General features: G+C 40.1%; 3 protein-coding genes across 4 annotated transcripts; 2 read left to right on the plus strand and 1 right to left on the minus strand.

Annotated features, from left to right (window-relative positions):
- The first annotated feature begins 52 nt into the window (after window positions 1-52).
- On the plus strand, window positions 53-4,573 carry hacd3 (3-hydroxyacyl-CoA dehydratase 3). 2 transcript variants are annotated; one of them, XM_030097282.1, is made up of 11 exons: window positions 53-251; window positions 1,109-1,151; window positions 1,249-1,322; window positions 1,497-1,661; window positions 2,100-2,148; window positions 2,474-2,584; window positions 2,684-2,811; window positions 2,924-3,036; window positions 3,450-3,556; window positions 3,633-3,764; window positions 3,863-4,573. In XM_030097282.1, the coding sequence occupies exons 1-11, from the start codon at window positions 174-176 to the stop codon at window positions 3,937-3,939; spliced, it is 1,077 nt and encodes a 358-aa protein (XP_029953142.1). In that variant the 5' UTR covers window positions 53-173; the 3' UTR covers window positions 3,940-4,573. The 2 variants fall into 2 exon arrangements, with proteins under 2 accessions (XP_029953142.1, XP_029953140.1); XM_030097280.1 differs by having other exon boundaries at window positions 3,450-3,764.
- On the minus strand, window positions 2,575-11,015 carry ints14 (integrator complex subunit 14). The gene is made up of 12 exons (XM_030097279.1): window positions 10,972-11,015; window positions 9,571-9,856; window positions 9,360-9,467; window positions 9,081-9,236; window positions 8,081-8,199; window positions 7,855-7,997; window positions 7,673-7,765; window positions 7,076-7,220; window positions 6,851-6,984; window positions 6,444-6,562; window positions 5,053-5,118; window positions 2,575-4,957 (listed from the first exon to the last, which is right to left on the minus strand). Exons 2-12 carry the CDS (start codon window positions 9,790-9,792, stop codon window positions 4,724-4,726), a joined length of 1,539 nt encoding a protein of 512 aa, XP_029953139.1. The 5' UTR covers window positions 9,793-9,856; window positions 10,972-11,015; the 3' UTR covers window positions 2,575-4,723.
- Window positions 11,016-11,032: 17 nt separating this feature from the next.
- Window positions 11,033-16,432, plus strand: LOC115392581 (sodium/potassium/calcium exchanger 1-like). Its single transcript, XM_030097286.1, has 6 exons — window positions 11,033-11,139; window positions 11,884-12,927; window positions 13,470-13,733; window positions 13,824-13,913; window positions 15,015-15,172; window positions 15,269-16,432. The coding sequence occupies exons 2-6, from the start codon at window positions 12,010-12,012 to the stop codon at window positions 15,516-15,518; spliced, it is 1,680 nt and encodes a 559-aa protein (XP_029953146.1). The 5' UTR covers window positions 11,033-11,139; window positions 11,884-12,009; the 3' UTR covers window positions 15,519-16,432.
- The last annotated feature ends 159 nt before the right edge of the window (window positions 16,433-16,591 follow it).

Genomic DNA, 16,591 nt, shown 5'->3' on the forward strand with positions numbered 1-16,591 from the left:
GGACAGCACAACTACGTCATGACGCAAGCAGATTCGGACGCATGCACGCATGGAGAATATTCTGGGTATTTGCGGAAGCCTTTTGCGGGACAACTAACGTGACCGGAGGAGACCTCTGATAGTGTTACACTGGCCTGAAGTATCTCTCAAATTTCTGAAAACAAAGCGTCGCCATGCCGCTTACTCCCCTCGTTTACTGGGCTCAGCGGCACGAAGAAGTTTACCTACGAATAGAGCTGACGGACGCTCGGGTGAGTTAGTTAACCTGCTGTGACAGTAATTCAGCACAGCATTGCCTCGCAAACTCATTTTACACTACGGACGTCTAACTAAATCGCAAATGAATGCTGCAGGCTGCTGTAAACACTTCTCTGATGTGCAGCTATATCGTGCGCTAATAATTAAGGAAATTCTCTGAAGCGTGGCTCATAATAACACAGCTCCCTGCTCAGGCCCCTCACTATCTGTCGACATTGACCTGACCAAATATTTTATTAGTGTTGTGAATGAGTAACGACTGTTTGAGGATAGTATTAGTAGGTAGTAGGTTAGTGACAAACACGTTATCAGGGGAAAGAGCAGGCATGTACAGGTGGGGCAAGGATGAGGATCAGGTGGAGTACTACCAGACTCCTGGCTGCATGTTGTCTGACCAGATCTGGTAATCAGATTTCTTTGAACAGCATAGTTTAGTATAGCATACCGGTGCATGATGGCCCATTCACCTCAAAATGTTTCAAAGTAAAATAAATACTCTGTCTGGTATTGAGTTTTGTTTTGTTAAAACACTGAATTTCATTTTAAATCTAAAAGATACATTTTGTGAGACTATTGCAACAATGTTCAGTATAAAGACTCAAATCAGAGATGAAAAACTAGCAGAAGGAGAGTTTTTAGATTTTACAACCTCTGATACCTCCAACTCCAGATATTAAAGCTTGAGGATTGCAGCTGTTGTACAGTGACATTAAGTGTATTATCTTCTTTACTGATCTTTCAGTTGGAGTGAGGATCTGCGCTGTCCTTCATTTTCCCCCTCCTCGTATCATTTTGTTGTTCTCATCCTGCACAGCTTTAATTTTCCATATATATTTTTTTTCTTCCCCAGAACATTAGCATCCATGTACATGAAAATGTCCTCCACTTTGCAGGTAATACACATTCACTGATTTCACATTCGCTTGCTGGAACAAAACCATTTTAAAATACATATTTTGTGGCATTTTTTGTCTTTTATCTTGTGTGCAGCTCAGGGTAATGGTGCAAAGGGACAGAATGAATACGAGTTCAACTTGGCATTTCTTTTACCGGTGAAGACAAAGGTGTGTTTTTCATTTAGTTTGTCTTAATAATTTACTTTTCACCAGAAACACTTGTACTTATCGCTAGTCCTTGAAACGGATCACTTGATGGTGAAACATTTTTAAAGTCGTCCATCCTCGACTTCTCACTTTCCATCAGATGTATTTGGAAAAATGTCATTAATGCGTTTCCAGGTGAGTCACAAGTCCACGCAGCGACAGGTGAACATTACCGTGAAGAAAGAGCAATGGGGCTGGTGGGAAAGACTGACGCTGCAGGAGCGTAGACCTGTCTTCTTATCGCCCGACTTCGACCGCTGGCTGGAGGAGTCAGATGCTGAGATGGAGATCCGGGAAAAGGTGTGGTTAAGTTCGTGTTGTTACATCAATACAGCGCCACACACAATGTCAGATTTGATTGCCATTTTCATAGCTAATAATGGTGTGTGTGTGAGAGAAACATCGTCAGAGCTGCCTTTGCATTTTTATTGAGGGCACAGTTGTTGAACTCCCTTGATTGCAGGAAGAGCGATCAAGATAAGAAAAGGAGCAAAGTTGAATTGATACATTCGGAAACAGAATTTCTTGGGCAGCAGTTTGGTTCAGATCAAAAGAAAGGGACAGCAAGCTCGTAGGTGACAAAAGTTGGGGCAATTTGTTTTTTATTGAACGGGGCTTTGAAATTTCACTTGTTTATTGCAAGATAGCGCCAGAGTGACAGTGCTGTAGACAAGACAGTGACCTGGAAGGATGCCTAAACTGAAGAAATCTAACAATGTGGGGGTTTCTTCTAACAAGGAGGAGAGAAAGAACAGGCTCAAGGCTGCGAGGCGTAAAGAAGAAGAAGGTGAGTATTTTCAACATGTCTGCTCTTTACATCACAATAGATTTAAAATGTGGTGTAGGATTCAAACCGCAGATCCCAGGTCTGCTTCTCTAACCTCCAGGCCACTGCTGCCACTTCACCACATGGCATTTTAAGGAAGTTTGACTTCTGACCACCTCAGTTTGTCCAGTTAGTTTTGGTATTTTCTAAAAAGATGGTGTTTCTCATATCGTTGGCGAGCTGAAATGTCAAAAACAGAGTCTGTTTATAAATATTTATGAACTTGAATGTTTTCTACTAACTGGATCTGCTGCTTTCTGTTTAGCATTTTCTTTGAACATTTCAGGTTTTATCAGCTTGAAAACAGGGTATTTGTTTGTTTACAACCTGGTCCAGTTTCTTGGTTATTCATGGATGTTCATCAACATGACAGTGCGTCTTGTCATCTTTGGAAAAGGTGAGAGAATCGGCACATTTTTACAGCTTTTTTTTTTAGTTGGATGTCATATTTGTATCGATGGATCAGCCGAATCACCGAAACCTGGTCTCGTTTCAGATTCCTTCTACGACACATTTCACACAATGTCGGACGTGATGTACTTCTGCCAGGCTCTTTCATTTGTGGAAATTCTCAACGTCGCTTTGGGCATCGTCCACTCACCCATTGGTCCAACTGTTGGACAGGTATGTTATTTCAGTTTGTGTTCAGCATCGCAGACAGATAACATTTCTTTCCGCTAATGCCGTCTTATCGTGTTCATGACGAGCGCTTCTGTCACCTTTGTTCATGCACCAGGTGCTTGGAAGGAATTTCTTCCTTTTCATCATTTTTGGTAGCCTGGAGCAAATGCACCGCCAGCCTGTCGTCTTCTTTGTTTTCTACTTGTGGAGTTTTATTGAGCTTGTTAGGCAAGTACACGTTCACTTGGTTTTCCTGTTAACAATCAAGTTTATTATTGTCAAGGCTGTGTCTTCTAAAAAAACAAAAAAAAAAAAAAAAACTGACACTTTTTAAGCAAATTTCTTGTCTGTAATACTTTCAATTGATTTTGTTAAAAAGAAAAGATGAAACCCTAACAGTGACCAAATTTAGTGGCCTGCATTTACCCTGAAATTAACCTCTTAAAGTTGAGAAGTTTTACAAACTGATTTTGGCAATTTTGACTTTAAAAGAAACAATTATATACTACGTTTTACAATTTGTCAGCAGGAATTCCTGCTGTACAACAGACTTTAAGTTAAGAAGTGTCGGCTCTTTAATAACCTTCAAGTTATTGGGCAGTATAATGATGCTCAATTCCAACGTGTTGCTGCTTTCTCAGGTACCCATTTTACATGCTGGGCTGCATCAATGTAGACTGGAAACCTCTAACCTGGCTGCGGTACAGCATCTGGATACCACTGTATCCGTTAGGGGTTTTATCTGAACGTAAGATTGATCACTTTGTGAAACATTTACATTTCTTCAGTGCAAATACTGAAAAGAGTCTCATCGCCTATCGTAGTTGCTGGAGTGATACAATCCATTCCCATCTTCGACGAAACCCGACTCTTCAGCATTCCTCTGCCAGAAGCAATCGGCACGTCTCTCAGCTTCTCCTGCCTCTTGTACCCCTATGTTGCCGTCATGTTTGTGGGTAAGTCCCAAAATCATAATCTGTCAACATGTTTTACAGTCTGAAGTCAAGGTTTTCGTTCTGGTGTTAATCTGCCTGTTTCCCCTTATTTTTTTTAGGACTTTATTTTAACATGCGGCACCTCTACAAGCAGAGGCAGAAGCGCCTCAGCACCAAAAAGAGGAAGGCAAATTGACAATAACGTTCTTCTGACACCTCTGCTGCCTGCTCATTTCTGAAAATAGTTAATTGATCTCTGTTGTTAAAAATCGAGCTTCAGACATTTAGTTTACTTCTTTTCCTTTTTTAGTGGCGTCAAACTAATTTCCTTTGTGTTGAGGTTTTAACAGCATTACATCATTGCTTATGTGATTATGATCGCACTCACTGAACAGTTTCTCTAAAATCAGACAGACTTCAGAACTCTTATAGAGCATCAGGATTAGGTATCCTCCATTTTACTGCGCTTCGTGTTTGTTTGATCCGTTTTTTTTCAACCCAGTGGTGTTTTCGACTGTAACCAGCACTGATAAGAACACACTGCAGTTGTGATATCATGTGAAGAAATCAACCTTAATTAATTATTATGAATAAGTTGTTATTTCCGATGCATCCGTCCTACAAAGCTCAGGGGAAAAACATGCCGGCGACCGCTAAATCATGTTAATATTCTGAGAGTTGCAGTCATTTTGAAAGAGAACCTGAACAGTAACTTCCAGCGTTTTCTGTACGTGTGGCAGTTATTCAACCCTGAATAAAAATGAAGTTTTAATGTGGTCTGTTTCTGGAAAATTCCTACAAAGACATGTAAAAAAAAAAAAAAAAAAAAAAAAAAACTAAAATATATATACATGTTAACATTTTCATCTCATTTTCACAAAAAAATGACGAGTCCCTTTGAGTTCTTCAAACAACACGTGAAATACTTCAGATGCTGTTCCGCTCAGGCGTCCGTGTTTCAGTTCTAATTGGGAAGTGGCTCAGCTGGAGAAGTCGGTGTGCATGGGAACGATGTTGTGATCAAAAGCGGCGTACTGGGAGTCGCCGGTGCTGGCCAGCTTGAGCTGCTGTGCGGCGTGGGTGAGCTGGAAGGCGGCGTCGGGGTGGGCCGAGTCTGGCAGCAGGGTGCACTCTCTCTCCAGGAGCTCGGCCACGCCCTTCAGGAGCTCCCAGAAGCCGAAGGCCAAGGCGGCTTTCCGCAGGCGGTTCAGCTCCTGAACACATCCAAGGGCACGAAGCGGGACATTAATGAAGTCCTGGTAAAGTGCCAGTTTCACTCCCGTTTTTGACCCTTTCTGGCTCAACTCACCTTGTAGAAAGTCTGAGTTTTATCAGGAAGTTTCCTTGCATTTCTCAGGATCTTCTGGACATCAGTCTGTACAATAACAGCATGAAAACATCTAAGTTAATGACAACTGCAGATGAAATATTGTAAAATCTTGATTGCACATGTTCATTTAAAGAATAGTGAAACGTTTCAAGCTGACGCTGTTTCTGAAAGCTCTTAACATTCAGTGCGAGAGTGTCTGTGTCACACTGCGGTACATTCACATTACACAGGGAATGCGGATTAAATCATGCTGAATGATGCAGTTCAGCTTGTTTGAGGAGTCCAAATTTTATTTTGACACGCTGGATGTCAGAAAGAAATATAAAATAATCTCCAACAGCCAGATTGTCTTCATTACAGCAGCCAATATGACAGAAATGTCAAAAGCTTTAAAGTCTCACTGCGAGGAAGTGAAAGATGAAGAGGCCGGTTTGTTGTGCTGATGAGATTAGACTATCAGTGAAAATATTCTCACATCATAAAGATATTTCCGCTAACATTCACACATTTTCCTTTTAGCCACACCCGATTTCATCAAATAACACTCCTAATCAGATTAGTTAGAAGCTCAGTTGCCACAAGTATTCACTGACGGAACAGGACTCGCTCAAAAGCAATTTGTTTTTGTCTCAACCTGGTCAATCTCTTCTAATAGTGGAGAAAATCTAGCAAAACAAACTTCAAACCAAAGAACATGGTATGAAACATTGATAAATGATTCTGAGGGCTCCGTACTACATGAACTACATAATTGAATTGAGTTCATTGATGCCACCCAGTGATTAAATATTTGTGCTCTAAATGTATTCAACCTGTTCAGAATAACTTGGAAAACCAACATATTTGACCGTCTTTTCTTAGTGGAGCGTTCCTCTTGACACGTTTCGCTTCAACTCATAATCAGTAACGTTCTCATTTTTGAGCTCATGATATTTGCAGAAGAACAGAAAAAACTTGGGTGACACATTGAAATAGCAGCTACTTGTACTTTTTAGAATTTGTGTAAATAAATAATCAGTTTGATATTTTGTGTTTTAATATGTGGGATCAACAAAGTCTGCTCTTATCTTATATTGACATAAATATGGATGTTAAAAGCTTCTCTTAATTTCAAAATAAAATATATATGAAATGTGGCACCTTTTTTTAATCAGAGTACCCATGAGAAAAGTGACAGCAGATACATTGGGGGTATGTTGTGAAAGGCATACAAGCTGTCAATTTATTTATTTTTTATGATTTTTAAGCGACTTGACTCAAAATACTCCAAAGGATCTCATTTTCCCTTTTTTCGTATTTGTCAAAATGTGGCGTCTGATCTCTGGGGATCACCAAACGACGGTGGCTTTATACAGTGTATTTGACCTCACCTGCAGCCCGCTGGCTTTAATCCACACCGTGACGTTCTGGGCGTAACTCCGTTTGGCCTGCGGCGTCACGGGGAAAGGACTCTTACTGTCGTCCTCTCCGTACGGGTTTTCAGCAGCTTCTGAAATAGGTGAGAGTTCGCGTGACACATCGGTGAATCGGCTGAATCAAGCCATCACAATCAAAGCAGTCATAAGAAAGCTGGCTCAATCATTAACTGCTGTATTGAGTACACACACACAAACACAAACAGAGTCCTTGGCACTCATGCAGCCATTTGTGGGTCAGTGTGTGACAGGTTAAGGAAGAAGAGAATCTTCTTTAACAGATTATTGTGAATATGGAAATAGGTTTCAGTTGAGTTTATTTTGAAGGCTGACATGGACACGGCGGTGAAGAGAAAAGTTACCTGAGATTGGCCCCAGGTGTGAGATCTTCCCCAGCCAGGGCAGAGGCTCCGGACCAGGCTCAAACAGAGACATCATCAGGTTGGATTTCTTTTTGCTGTCTGCCTGAGCGTACAGCATACCGAACCACTCTGGCCTGGCGAACAGAGGAACAAACTACATTAAAGACATTTACCAATGAAATATAACAACAGTTGATGATTGAGTGAATGCGATCAACATCTGACCCCAGCTGAACCAGCGCCACCATGCCCTCCACCTTCAGACTTCCATGCAGTAAGACACAAAAGTTGGGACTTTTTCCTGCCATCTGACTTGCGGAGGGTTCCTCCTCAAGCTCATCTGTGGCACCGGCCCCGACCTCGTCCACGTCTGAAATCAGGTGAAAATATCATGTTGAAACATCAGATTGCTTACAGAATTACACTGAGAACCATTTTAGAGTGTAAATATGATTTAGGAGTCCTGGAAGTGATAATCTGGTTCCTAAAGAATCCTAATCTCAACAAAAAGGAGACTGCTTGGGATTATATAAAGAAAAAAGAATTTGAGGCAACCTACATCCACAAATAATCTATGCTTAGTTTTTCTAACGGTGTTTTCAACAGACTTGCTACATCAATTCTTCTGTGGTCACACTAAATGCTGATGTTCATGTCACGCTGCACTGTGAGAAAGTTACTGCTCCTCTCTTTTTGATAGTCTTCTTTGAAAATATTGTACCGTAACTCTGGCCTGAAGCTTCTGAAAATCAGTACAAATTTATATATGTGTATTTATGTGCAAAAGTGATTTGTCTACAGGATTAAAAACATCAAACCAACCTTTGTTTACTGCAATAGGAAGAACCAGGTGTCTGGATATAACAGGTGGACTAGAGATGTCGGCAATTTCTAGGAAACCCACAATTTCCAAATCTGCAAAGCACAGAGCAGAATCACGACGAGCGCGGCAAGTAACCTCTTACTTTAAACTCTAATGGTGAAGTCTAGAGCAGGTTGGGTACCTGTGCTGACGGTTTGTGGCATGGGCTCCACCTCGTCGTCCACCACGACGGGCTCGGGGCGGGGGAACACCTGGACGTCTGACGACAGATTGCCACAGTGCAGAACAGCGTGGAACGGCGAGTATGCAAAATCAATCAGCCGTCTGCAGCCACAGAAAGACAAATGGAGCATTTCTTACTGAAGTGTTTCCTTCATACACAACTTTCTCCTCGTTTGCAATCGTACCCAAACATGCCCTGTACGCTCTTCATGCAAAGAGGTCCGTCCACAGTGAAGATCTGTCCGTCCCCTCCGCTGAGGCGAAGCAGCTCCTCTAAGTTGTCCATGGCGTCGGTCGCCTGAAGCTGCAAACATACAATATTTTTATTATTAATATTATTAAAACAAATTGAACATCTGATATATTTCATGTATTTTATTGTGAATAAAAATGGGTTTGTGAAGATCACTGATGCCTAATTTTGTTGGGGGTATTTGGGATGACAAAGGACAGAAGCAGAGAGTTTTCTGTCTCGTACTGCAAAAACCTTCTTCAGGAAAATTCAGATCAACACAAATCAGTCCGGTGGTTGACCTGAAAGCTGTGTACTTATAAGTGCGCATCGGTTTTGTGGCTGGACTCGACATGCACCAATGCGAGCAAAAAAAAAAAAAAAAAGCCAAAACGGACTCTACTTCCTGAAAAGGCTACAATCTTTCAACAACAACAGGAAACTCCTGTTTTGTGTTGTTTTCTTTTTAACACAGAGATAGATATGTGTGTGGGAGGCAGCGCTCCAAAGAGTGACTCATGCTGCTCAGGTGGGCCGGCGCTGTGGTGAACACAGAGCTGCACATTCTTGTGACGGTTACAGGGAAGACAGGTCTGTAGTTGCCCTCTGCACAGCGTCGTCGGCAACAACAGAAGCTGGTTCAGTGGAAACTGCTCCTCACCAGACCGCAGGTCTAACAAAAACACCCTTGTCCCTGGTGCACCAAACTATAATTCACTCAGGCGGCGGAGGGATAACTGATGGAAAAAAAAAAAGGCCAGGGGGTAGTAGAAAATAAGGCTTTGTCTCCACATTCAGTCTCTTTACTGCTGACAGAAATAGCTTTCCAAAATTTGTAAAATATAACACACAAGCAGAAGGCCTCCTTTGCATTGTTTTATGGAAATTATTGTTTTAAAGTCAGTGAAAATTCGGTCAGTGAGCAGCTGGTATCAAAGAACATGATTTCGTACCTCCTCTGCATTGGCTACACACATGATGAACAACTTGGTTGGGAAAGGAAAAGGCAGAGGAAACTTCTTGTCTTCTCCACGCTGCTTCAGTGTTTGGAGCGAGTGTCTGAGGGAGCCCTTTCCTATACCCAGAGATCCATCAGTGACGAGCACCAACTAAAAGACATGTGACAAATACACACAGAGAGCTGAAACCACTGGAAGAAAATGATTCATCAATATCAGCTTCAACAATTATTGATACAATCCCAATGAAGTGACTGAATAGTTTTAAAATACCTGACAGGGACATGCACTTCCCCACTCCTGCTGTACGACATTATTGACACCATTAAGTGCTGATTCAACACAAGTCTTGTCGTAGTCTTCCAATCTGCTAAGGGCCTCCTGCAGACAGAAAAAAAAAACATTAATTAAATGTTTGTCAGTCCCTCTTGAAACATACTGACTAAATTCTTCAAGGATAAATGTAATAATAAGTTCTATTTACCTGCAATGCATTGTAGTCCCTGGTGAAAGGCACCAGGAGCTCCCAGAGGGAAGAGAAAGCCATCAGTGCTGTGAACTCCAAGCGATAGTTTGAGGCCATATGTTCAAACAACATGTTGAGGCCGTGGACAGCGAGGTTCTTCCTCTGAAACTCCTCGCTGCCATCCAGACAGACTGGCCGTGTCATGGACAGGGATACGTCCATTAAGACCACGGTAGGCATGGTTCTTGTTTAGGTAGATCCCCAATATCACAGTGCACCGAAACTGTCCTCCAAAGTGCTTCTTCTGAAGGACAAGAAAGAAATGTAGGATTATCAGATGTGCATATGCCAGCAGTGTTCTCTAGATCAATTAGGGGGAAAAAAATGTGGATGTGCTTTCTCACATAAACTCAACTTGGAAAGACAAGCAATGTCACACACCTGTGTTTTGCATTGGCACAACAAAGCGAGATCAAGTGCTTTTAAGAGTGCTGTCACTCACATACAAGTTTCACCTCACAAATTAATGGAATTATTGTTTTTAAAATCAGATTTTAATTACAAATAGACATCACTTCCAACCTGTGCAAGACCCCTCTGCTTTAAAAATTAAATAAATTATACAGAATGTTATTGTCTCTTCACACACCTGTGATGTGCTTTATTCTATGGTCTGGCTCAGAAAAATACTTCTGAAATGCTTTCCTATTATCAAAAACAGGGTGATATAAAACATTCAGACATAAACCAGCCAAATGTTCTCACTAGATTAGAATACTAAAAATGACTTAGTTTATATGTCCAAAGTTCCCTGATGTGGAAGTAATCGGCCTGAGGAACCTCAATTTGTCTCATCTGCATGTTTATTTAAATCAAATAATGTAAAATACACACAGAGGAGTTATCTCAAAAAAACAATTATGCAATTTCACTGACCTAATGTTAACACAGCTATGCATTTATAAAGATACCATTATATTTTACCATGACTTTATGGGTAACTAAAAGATCGATCATATAAGTATACATGTTTATATTTGTATTTATGATTGGTTAGTTAATAAATACTGTTCACACATTAGTATGAAGTACTGTACACTGAACTGAATCAAACATTAAAACAACTGTCCCGATCAGGATCATTGATTACCGTTGTATGGAATGTATTTGTTTGTAAGCCTAGTTGTACATTCAGTGTTACTTTGTGTCTGTATTTGTGTTGCAAACTGTACAAACATCAATAACGACGTGAGGAGAAAGGAGCTAACGTTATTCGGCTAAAATAGCACTCGGCGACGTAAAGAGCCAATAAAAGAAACTGTCTGCTTTAGCGTTAAATGGTTTATGAAGAGTGTCCGCAAGAAAAAAAGCCACAAAGTTAACTGTTAATATGAGAAATAACAATAAAAATGTACATGCCATTCAACGCCTTCCTCGCATCCAGTGTTTGGAGTGCCGTCGTGTGCACCCTTATTTTCCGTCCGGGTAACAGGACAGGCGTGTACAATTTGTTCCTATGTTAATTTTACTTTCGGGACGCTTGTACGTCGAAGACGAATCTTCAGATATATCGAAGAATTATAAAAAGTAAGTGAACTCATAACAATCCTCTCCATCATAATTTAAGCAATAAAGTTTTAAGTGTAAAGTCTAGGTTTCTTGTTCAAAGACGGATTTGTTAGTATTGATAAGATTGACGTCTGTAAAAAAAGTAACTGATAAACAACAGGACTGTCTTGGGACTGTTCGCAGGATGTTGACATGTGTTGCACATGGACAGTGCTCATTTCCCCATGTAGACGAATCTAGTCACAGAGGTTTACAACTGGATTTTTACTGAAGAATATCAGATTAGAACATCAAATTGTTGAGATTTGCACTCAAATCGAGTTCCCGTGTACGTCTTCCACTGTTGGGTCCCACCTACCGACTAGGGTTCAAGTGAGGGAACATTCCAAATATGTAAAATTAATAAAATGTGCAAGATCGAGACATTGCGCAAATTATAACTTGTGCGATCCATAGATTGGCATGCAACATTGATATAATGTCCAGGGCGTTTTGGCTGATCTTTGTGCAAAAAACGGATCCATCGCTTTAGATTATTATTACAAGTATTTTTTTTCAGACAGTTTGATAAAGCATTTTGTAGTTTTTGTGAAACTTGTTAGAAAAGTGTTCATTTACTGTATTTTATTATATTTTAAGGATTTGGGCTTCAGTGCTTAAATGGAAATCACAGTCTGTTAGCATCCGAATAGAAATGAACAATTGCAAACATGCTCTTCAGAAACCTGATCTGATTGTCATTTCATCATTTCATCTCAACAGAATGAGGATGGGAATCATTGCACTGAAGTGTTGGACTTCGCTTCCCCATGGTCTGTTTGTCCACAAGGCTGGAATTTAACTAACACTGATCATTTGTAGTCTGTAACGCCGTTTCGTCAAGACAACATGAAGCACACAGGGAGAGTACCACTGAACTTTTGCTCTGGGGTTTACCTCTGCATCCTGGTCCAGCTGACCATCAGTGCCAAGCTGGGCTTGACAACGCCTCAGATCAAAGAGGATTTTGGAAAAAACTCAACACAGATGTTTAAGGCGCTGAATGAGCCACTCTCTGCTGCAAATGAGCTCGAGCCGCCTGGTCAAGTAACACCAGGAATTCAGACTGATGCTTCAGCATTCACACCAGTCAGTGCCATCAGAACTCCAGAATCAACACCAACACCCACACCTTGCTCTGCGACAATTTCTATCTCAGCATCTCCCTCAGAAGGACCATCACACAGGATGAATCAATCCCCAAAAGATCTTTTTTCTCTTGAGCAGCGCAGGCGAGGCTGGGTGATCCTGCACATTGTTGGGATGCTTTACCTGTTCTTGGCTCTTGTGGTTGTGTGCAAGGAGTTCTTTGTTCCTGCAGTGGAAGTAATCGCAGACAGGTTGGCCATCTCTGATGACGTGGCGGGAGCCACTGTCATGGCTGCAGGGAGATCCATCCCAAGGTTTTTTGCATTTTTAATAGGGATCGTGGTCGCACACAGCAAAGTGGGAATCGGCACAATCGTTGGGCCAGCTGTGTATAACATCTTGTTTGTGATTGGGATGTGTGCTTTGTTTTCACGGGAGGCTCTTCATCTGACCTGCAGGCCTTTTTTCAGGGACATGACTTTCTACATATTTCTCCTCACCTTAATAATGTTGTGTTTCTTGGACGATGTCATCATGTGGTGGGAGAGCCTGATACTGGTGGCCGGCTACACTGTTTATATAATCTTAATCAGGTTTGATGCACAACTAGAACGAGTGGTAAAACTTTTCAAACACAAGAACATTGCAAAATTCACCGCTGTGGAAGAACTGGAAACGGTAAGCAATTGTGTGGCGGTTTCTCTTGTCTTTGTTTCTGACATTCTCATGTTTTGATTTGTAAGAGAGACCCAGCTGAGTCAAATGTTTCAAATGTATGGGCTAAAGTTTATTATAGACATCCCAAAAATACATGATGGTTCACATGATGGTAATTAGAGCACATCTTTTTAGAATAAAATAAAATACAAGTTGAAGAATATAATAATAATACAATAATAATGTCCTATTGTAGTTTTCTGTGCTTGTTGCATATAATGCACTTAATTATTGTTGAGTATTAAATTTACAGGCAATATTATTCACACACACTCCTGGTGTTTCTACCTGTCAAAAACAGGAAGAAGGTTTGCATGAGCAGATAATTCACAGTGAACCCATTTTGAACTGCACTGCTATCATGTAAACTTGTAACATCGGCATAGGAAAAGCTGGGAAAAGGAATAGCCAGAGGCGCTTGCCAAAAAAAAAAAGAAAAAAAAAACCTTGTGCAGACTCCTTTTTACTGTTGCCAGTCATCTTCTACAAAATGCCTCCTATAGGAAGATGCGCCTGCAGGGGAGCATGAGTCAAGAGGATGGGAAGTCTCCGGCACTGACAGAGCTGACAGCGAGAAAAACAGTGATGACTGCTGTGAAAATGGGAACGATGAGAATGAAAACACAGAAGAGGCAGAGAAAGAAGCAACAGAAGATAAACCGTTGTCTTTAAAGTGGCCTGACGCACCATGTGAGCAAGCTGCCTACTTCTTCCTGTTGCCCATAATCCTCCCTCTCTGGCTCACAGTTCCTGATGTTCGCAACCAGGTGACTACAGCATGCATTTTCTAGATTTTTGTTTTCTTTTTTGTTTTTCATGTGTTTGATGTATATACGTTTTTGTTGTTTTTGTTGCAGAAATCCAGGAGGTTCTTTGGGATTACCTTTGTGGCTTCCATTCTGTGGATTACTCTCCTCTTGTACTTCCTTGTGTCTTTGGGTCATCAGGTAAATTAATGCAAACAGCTGTTGAACCTCTGAGATGTGAAAAATGTGTAAATGGGTTTTCCCATGACAGTCCTAGTAACTGTGAGGAAGTTCTCTCATAATAAACTATTATAGTTATTAAAAAGAGCTTTTTCCATTTTCACACGAATATGATTTTTTAAAATCTGTTTATGACAGAAAACTGTTGTTGTTTTATAAATGCAATCATTTAATGATTGGATCTTTCATTGATCATCTTGGAGAAAGCATTTTTCTGCATGTGATCCATCCTGTTCTCAGTCAGCTGTCACATCTTTACTGATGTGATCGATCAGTGGGACAAAAGTGATTTCCCACCCTGAAAGGGGCCATTAGAGTAAAGTTTTGCTATGTTGTATGTTGATTTGCATTAAGATCATACTGCACATTCATCATTGTTGGGAACCTTCATGTTTACTGTTCTATGCACGTGTTTTTGCAGGCATTGCCAACCATACATTTTTTTGCTTTAAATTGCAAGAAACTATATAGAAACAAAGCTCGTCACTAAAAAACTAAAATAATGTTGAATACTTCACCCTGAATTGATTTTTTAGTCGATTAAGTATACATTGAAATGGACTTTGAATTGTGTTCAATCAATTCATCAATCATTTTTCCTATTTAACACCATCCAAATCGCAAAAGACAATTTTTTTTTTCGCCCTGCATCATTTAAAAAAAGAACTGTAAAGGATACACTCTCAACATACTCACACACACTTGAAGCAAACATTTTACTGGTGGACTAAAATAAGAAAAGTAGAATAAAATTTGGGGAAAAATGGGAGGAGAGGAAAGATAAGTGAGAAGATAACTGTGATAAATGAGCAAATTAAAGTGCAATAAGTGAAACATCAACAATAAGAAAATGCTAAATCGGTAAAATAAGGAATAAAAATAAAAATATGCAAATAATTATGGATTCAAAATTTATTCAAAACAATGAAATTAAAGACTGGATTAAACAAATTTCCGAGTTTGGTCAAAACTATCTGGAGCTGTCAGTCTAATGAATCAGTGAAGGTGAAAAAATCTGTAAAGAAGATGAAACAAGTCCTGTATATATCTATATTTTCATAGGTGGGAGAAACTTTTGGAATCCCACACGCCTTTATGACCGTCCTGATGGGATGGAGCAGCCCGGACCTCCTCACCAGTGTGATTGTGGCTCGTAAAGGCCGGGGGGACATGGCAGTGTCCAGCTCTGTGGGCTGCAACATCTTCGACATCGCTGTTGGGTGAGCTTCCATTCCCTGATCTGTCCCGACTGACGCTGATCTCAGCCATTGTCTCCCATTTTGATGCATTTCCCGCTCTGTCACTTTCCTCCGAAGCCTCCCGGTCTCGTGGCTCCTCTTTTCGTCCATCCACGGCTCGGCTTCAGCGGCCGTCGGCACCACCGGGCTCGTCTGTTCCTGCGTGTTGCTCTTCCTCACGTTCCTCTTTGCCATCGTCCTCATGCTGTGCTGCAAGTGGAGGATGAGTAAGCTCCTGGGATCCTCCATGATCCTGCTCTACATCATCTTCCTCGTCATTTGCTTCCTGCTGCACTCTCAGGTTATTGTTTGTCCTTTCAAGACATAAAATCCCAGATTCTACTGAGACATTTACCATCTTCCTGTTGACCTGTAATCATGACCACTCAGCATTTACCGTGTAATATCATACTTCTGTATGAGATCTGCACTCACAGACCAGCACTGCAACTCATAATTGGTTCTTGAATATCTACGCTTTTGGAACTATGGATAAGAAATGTTTTTTTTTTTCTTTAAAGACTTTGACACTACCTATGATTTGGAATATTACTCAGTGAGGGTTTTTTTCTTTTATACAGACTGCATTGCAAGGGACTATTAGATGCACTTTTTAAATATTTACGTGTCTATAGTTTCAACATTATTATGTAGCATTCGAAAATTCCTATATAAACATTTGCATTTGCAAGAAGTAAGACTTCTGTATTAAGTTTTTACAATATTTTATTTTATTAAAACTAATACAAAGCTATTTTTATAGATTTTATTTGAAATATAGTATTTTTTAATAACTGGAAATAAATTTTTGCATTCATGGTTTTTTTTAAGATTCATATTCTACAAAATAAATCCGCAATTTTTTTTGTAACACTGAAAGAAAGTAAAAAAACATGAACATTTGACTTGTTGCTTCAAGTGTTGATTTAATGTATTATTTTAACTTGTAAATTGATTAAAATTCTCACTATTGACCCTCCAAACCTTAAAAAAGAAATGCCAATGCTTTTAGTTGATTTTGAGAAGAGTGTTGAACAGAATATTTTAACAAGCGTACTTTTACTTATAATCAAGTAAAACCAAAGCAGTGTTACAAATATAACTAGTTGTAGCTCAAAGGGGCCTTTTTCTGTTTTTTTGCATGTTGACAAACTCATGTATCTTTGTCACTCCGAGGCTGCTCTTATCATTTGTTTCCATAATAGTTACACAGTTTGTTTGCAAAAGAAAAAAAATACATAAATAAAAAAAATCTGATGTTTGATCTGATTTGTAAGGTTCAGTTCTTTATATGAAAATCAGAAAGAGCTCAAACTTTGAGATTTGTTTTGTAAACGATGTAAATGTTCTGTTCATGTCACTCACTGCTCATTGAGGTCTTATAGTAATAAATAAGGAAAT

The sequence above is a fragment of the Salarias fasciatus genome, chromosome 7, assembly GCF_902148845.1.
Source record: "Salarias fasciatus chromosome 7, fSalaFa1.1, whole genome shotgun sequence".
In the NCBI taxonomy this organism is placed as follows: domain Eukaryota; kingdom Metazoa; phylum Chordata; class Actinopteri; order Blenniiformes; family Blenniidae; genus Salarias; species Salarias fasciatus.

Excerpts from the sequence above, each read along its gene's own strand:
- hacd3 (XM_030097280.1), top strand. The coding sequence starts at position 174 with ATGCCGCTTACTCCCCTCGTTTACTGGGCTCAGCGGCACGAAGAAGTT. Across the intron at positions 1,662-2,099 it reads AGATGGAGATCCGGGAAAAG|GAGGAGAGAAAGAACAGGCT; the intron begins GTGTGGTTAAGT and ends TCTTCTAACAAG. Across the intron at positions 2,585-2,683 it reads TCTTGTCATCTTTGGAAAAG|ATTCCTTCTACGACACATTT; the intron begins GTGAGAGAATCG and ends GTCTCGTTTCAG.
- ints14 (XM_030097279.1), bottom strand. The coding sequence starts at position 9,792 with ATGCCTACCGTGGTCTTAATGGACGTATCCCTGTCCATGACACGGCCA. Across the intron at positions 7,221-7,672 it reads TCCTATTGCAGTAAACAAAG|ACGTGGACGAGGTCGGGGCC; the intron begins GTTGGTTTGATG and ends ACCTGATTTCAG. Across the intron at positions 4,958-5,052 it reads AAACTCAGACTTTCTACAAG|GAGCTGAACCGCCTGCGGAA; the intron begins GTGAGTTGAGCC and ends GGATGTGTTCAG.
- LOC115392581 (XM_030097286.1), top strand. The coding sequence starts at position 12,010 with ATGAAGCACACAGGGAGAGTACCACTGAACTTTTGCTCTGGGGTTTAC. Across the intron at positions 12,928-13,469 it reads CTGTGGAAGAACTGGAAACG|GAAGATGCGCCTGCAGGGGA; the intron begins GTAAGCAATTGT and ends TGCCTCCTATAG. Across the intron at positions 13,914-15,014 it reads TTGTGTCTTTGGGTCATCAG|GTGGGAGAAACTTTTGGAAT; the intron begins GTAAATTAATGC and ends ATATTTTCATAG.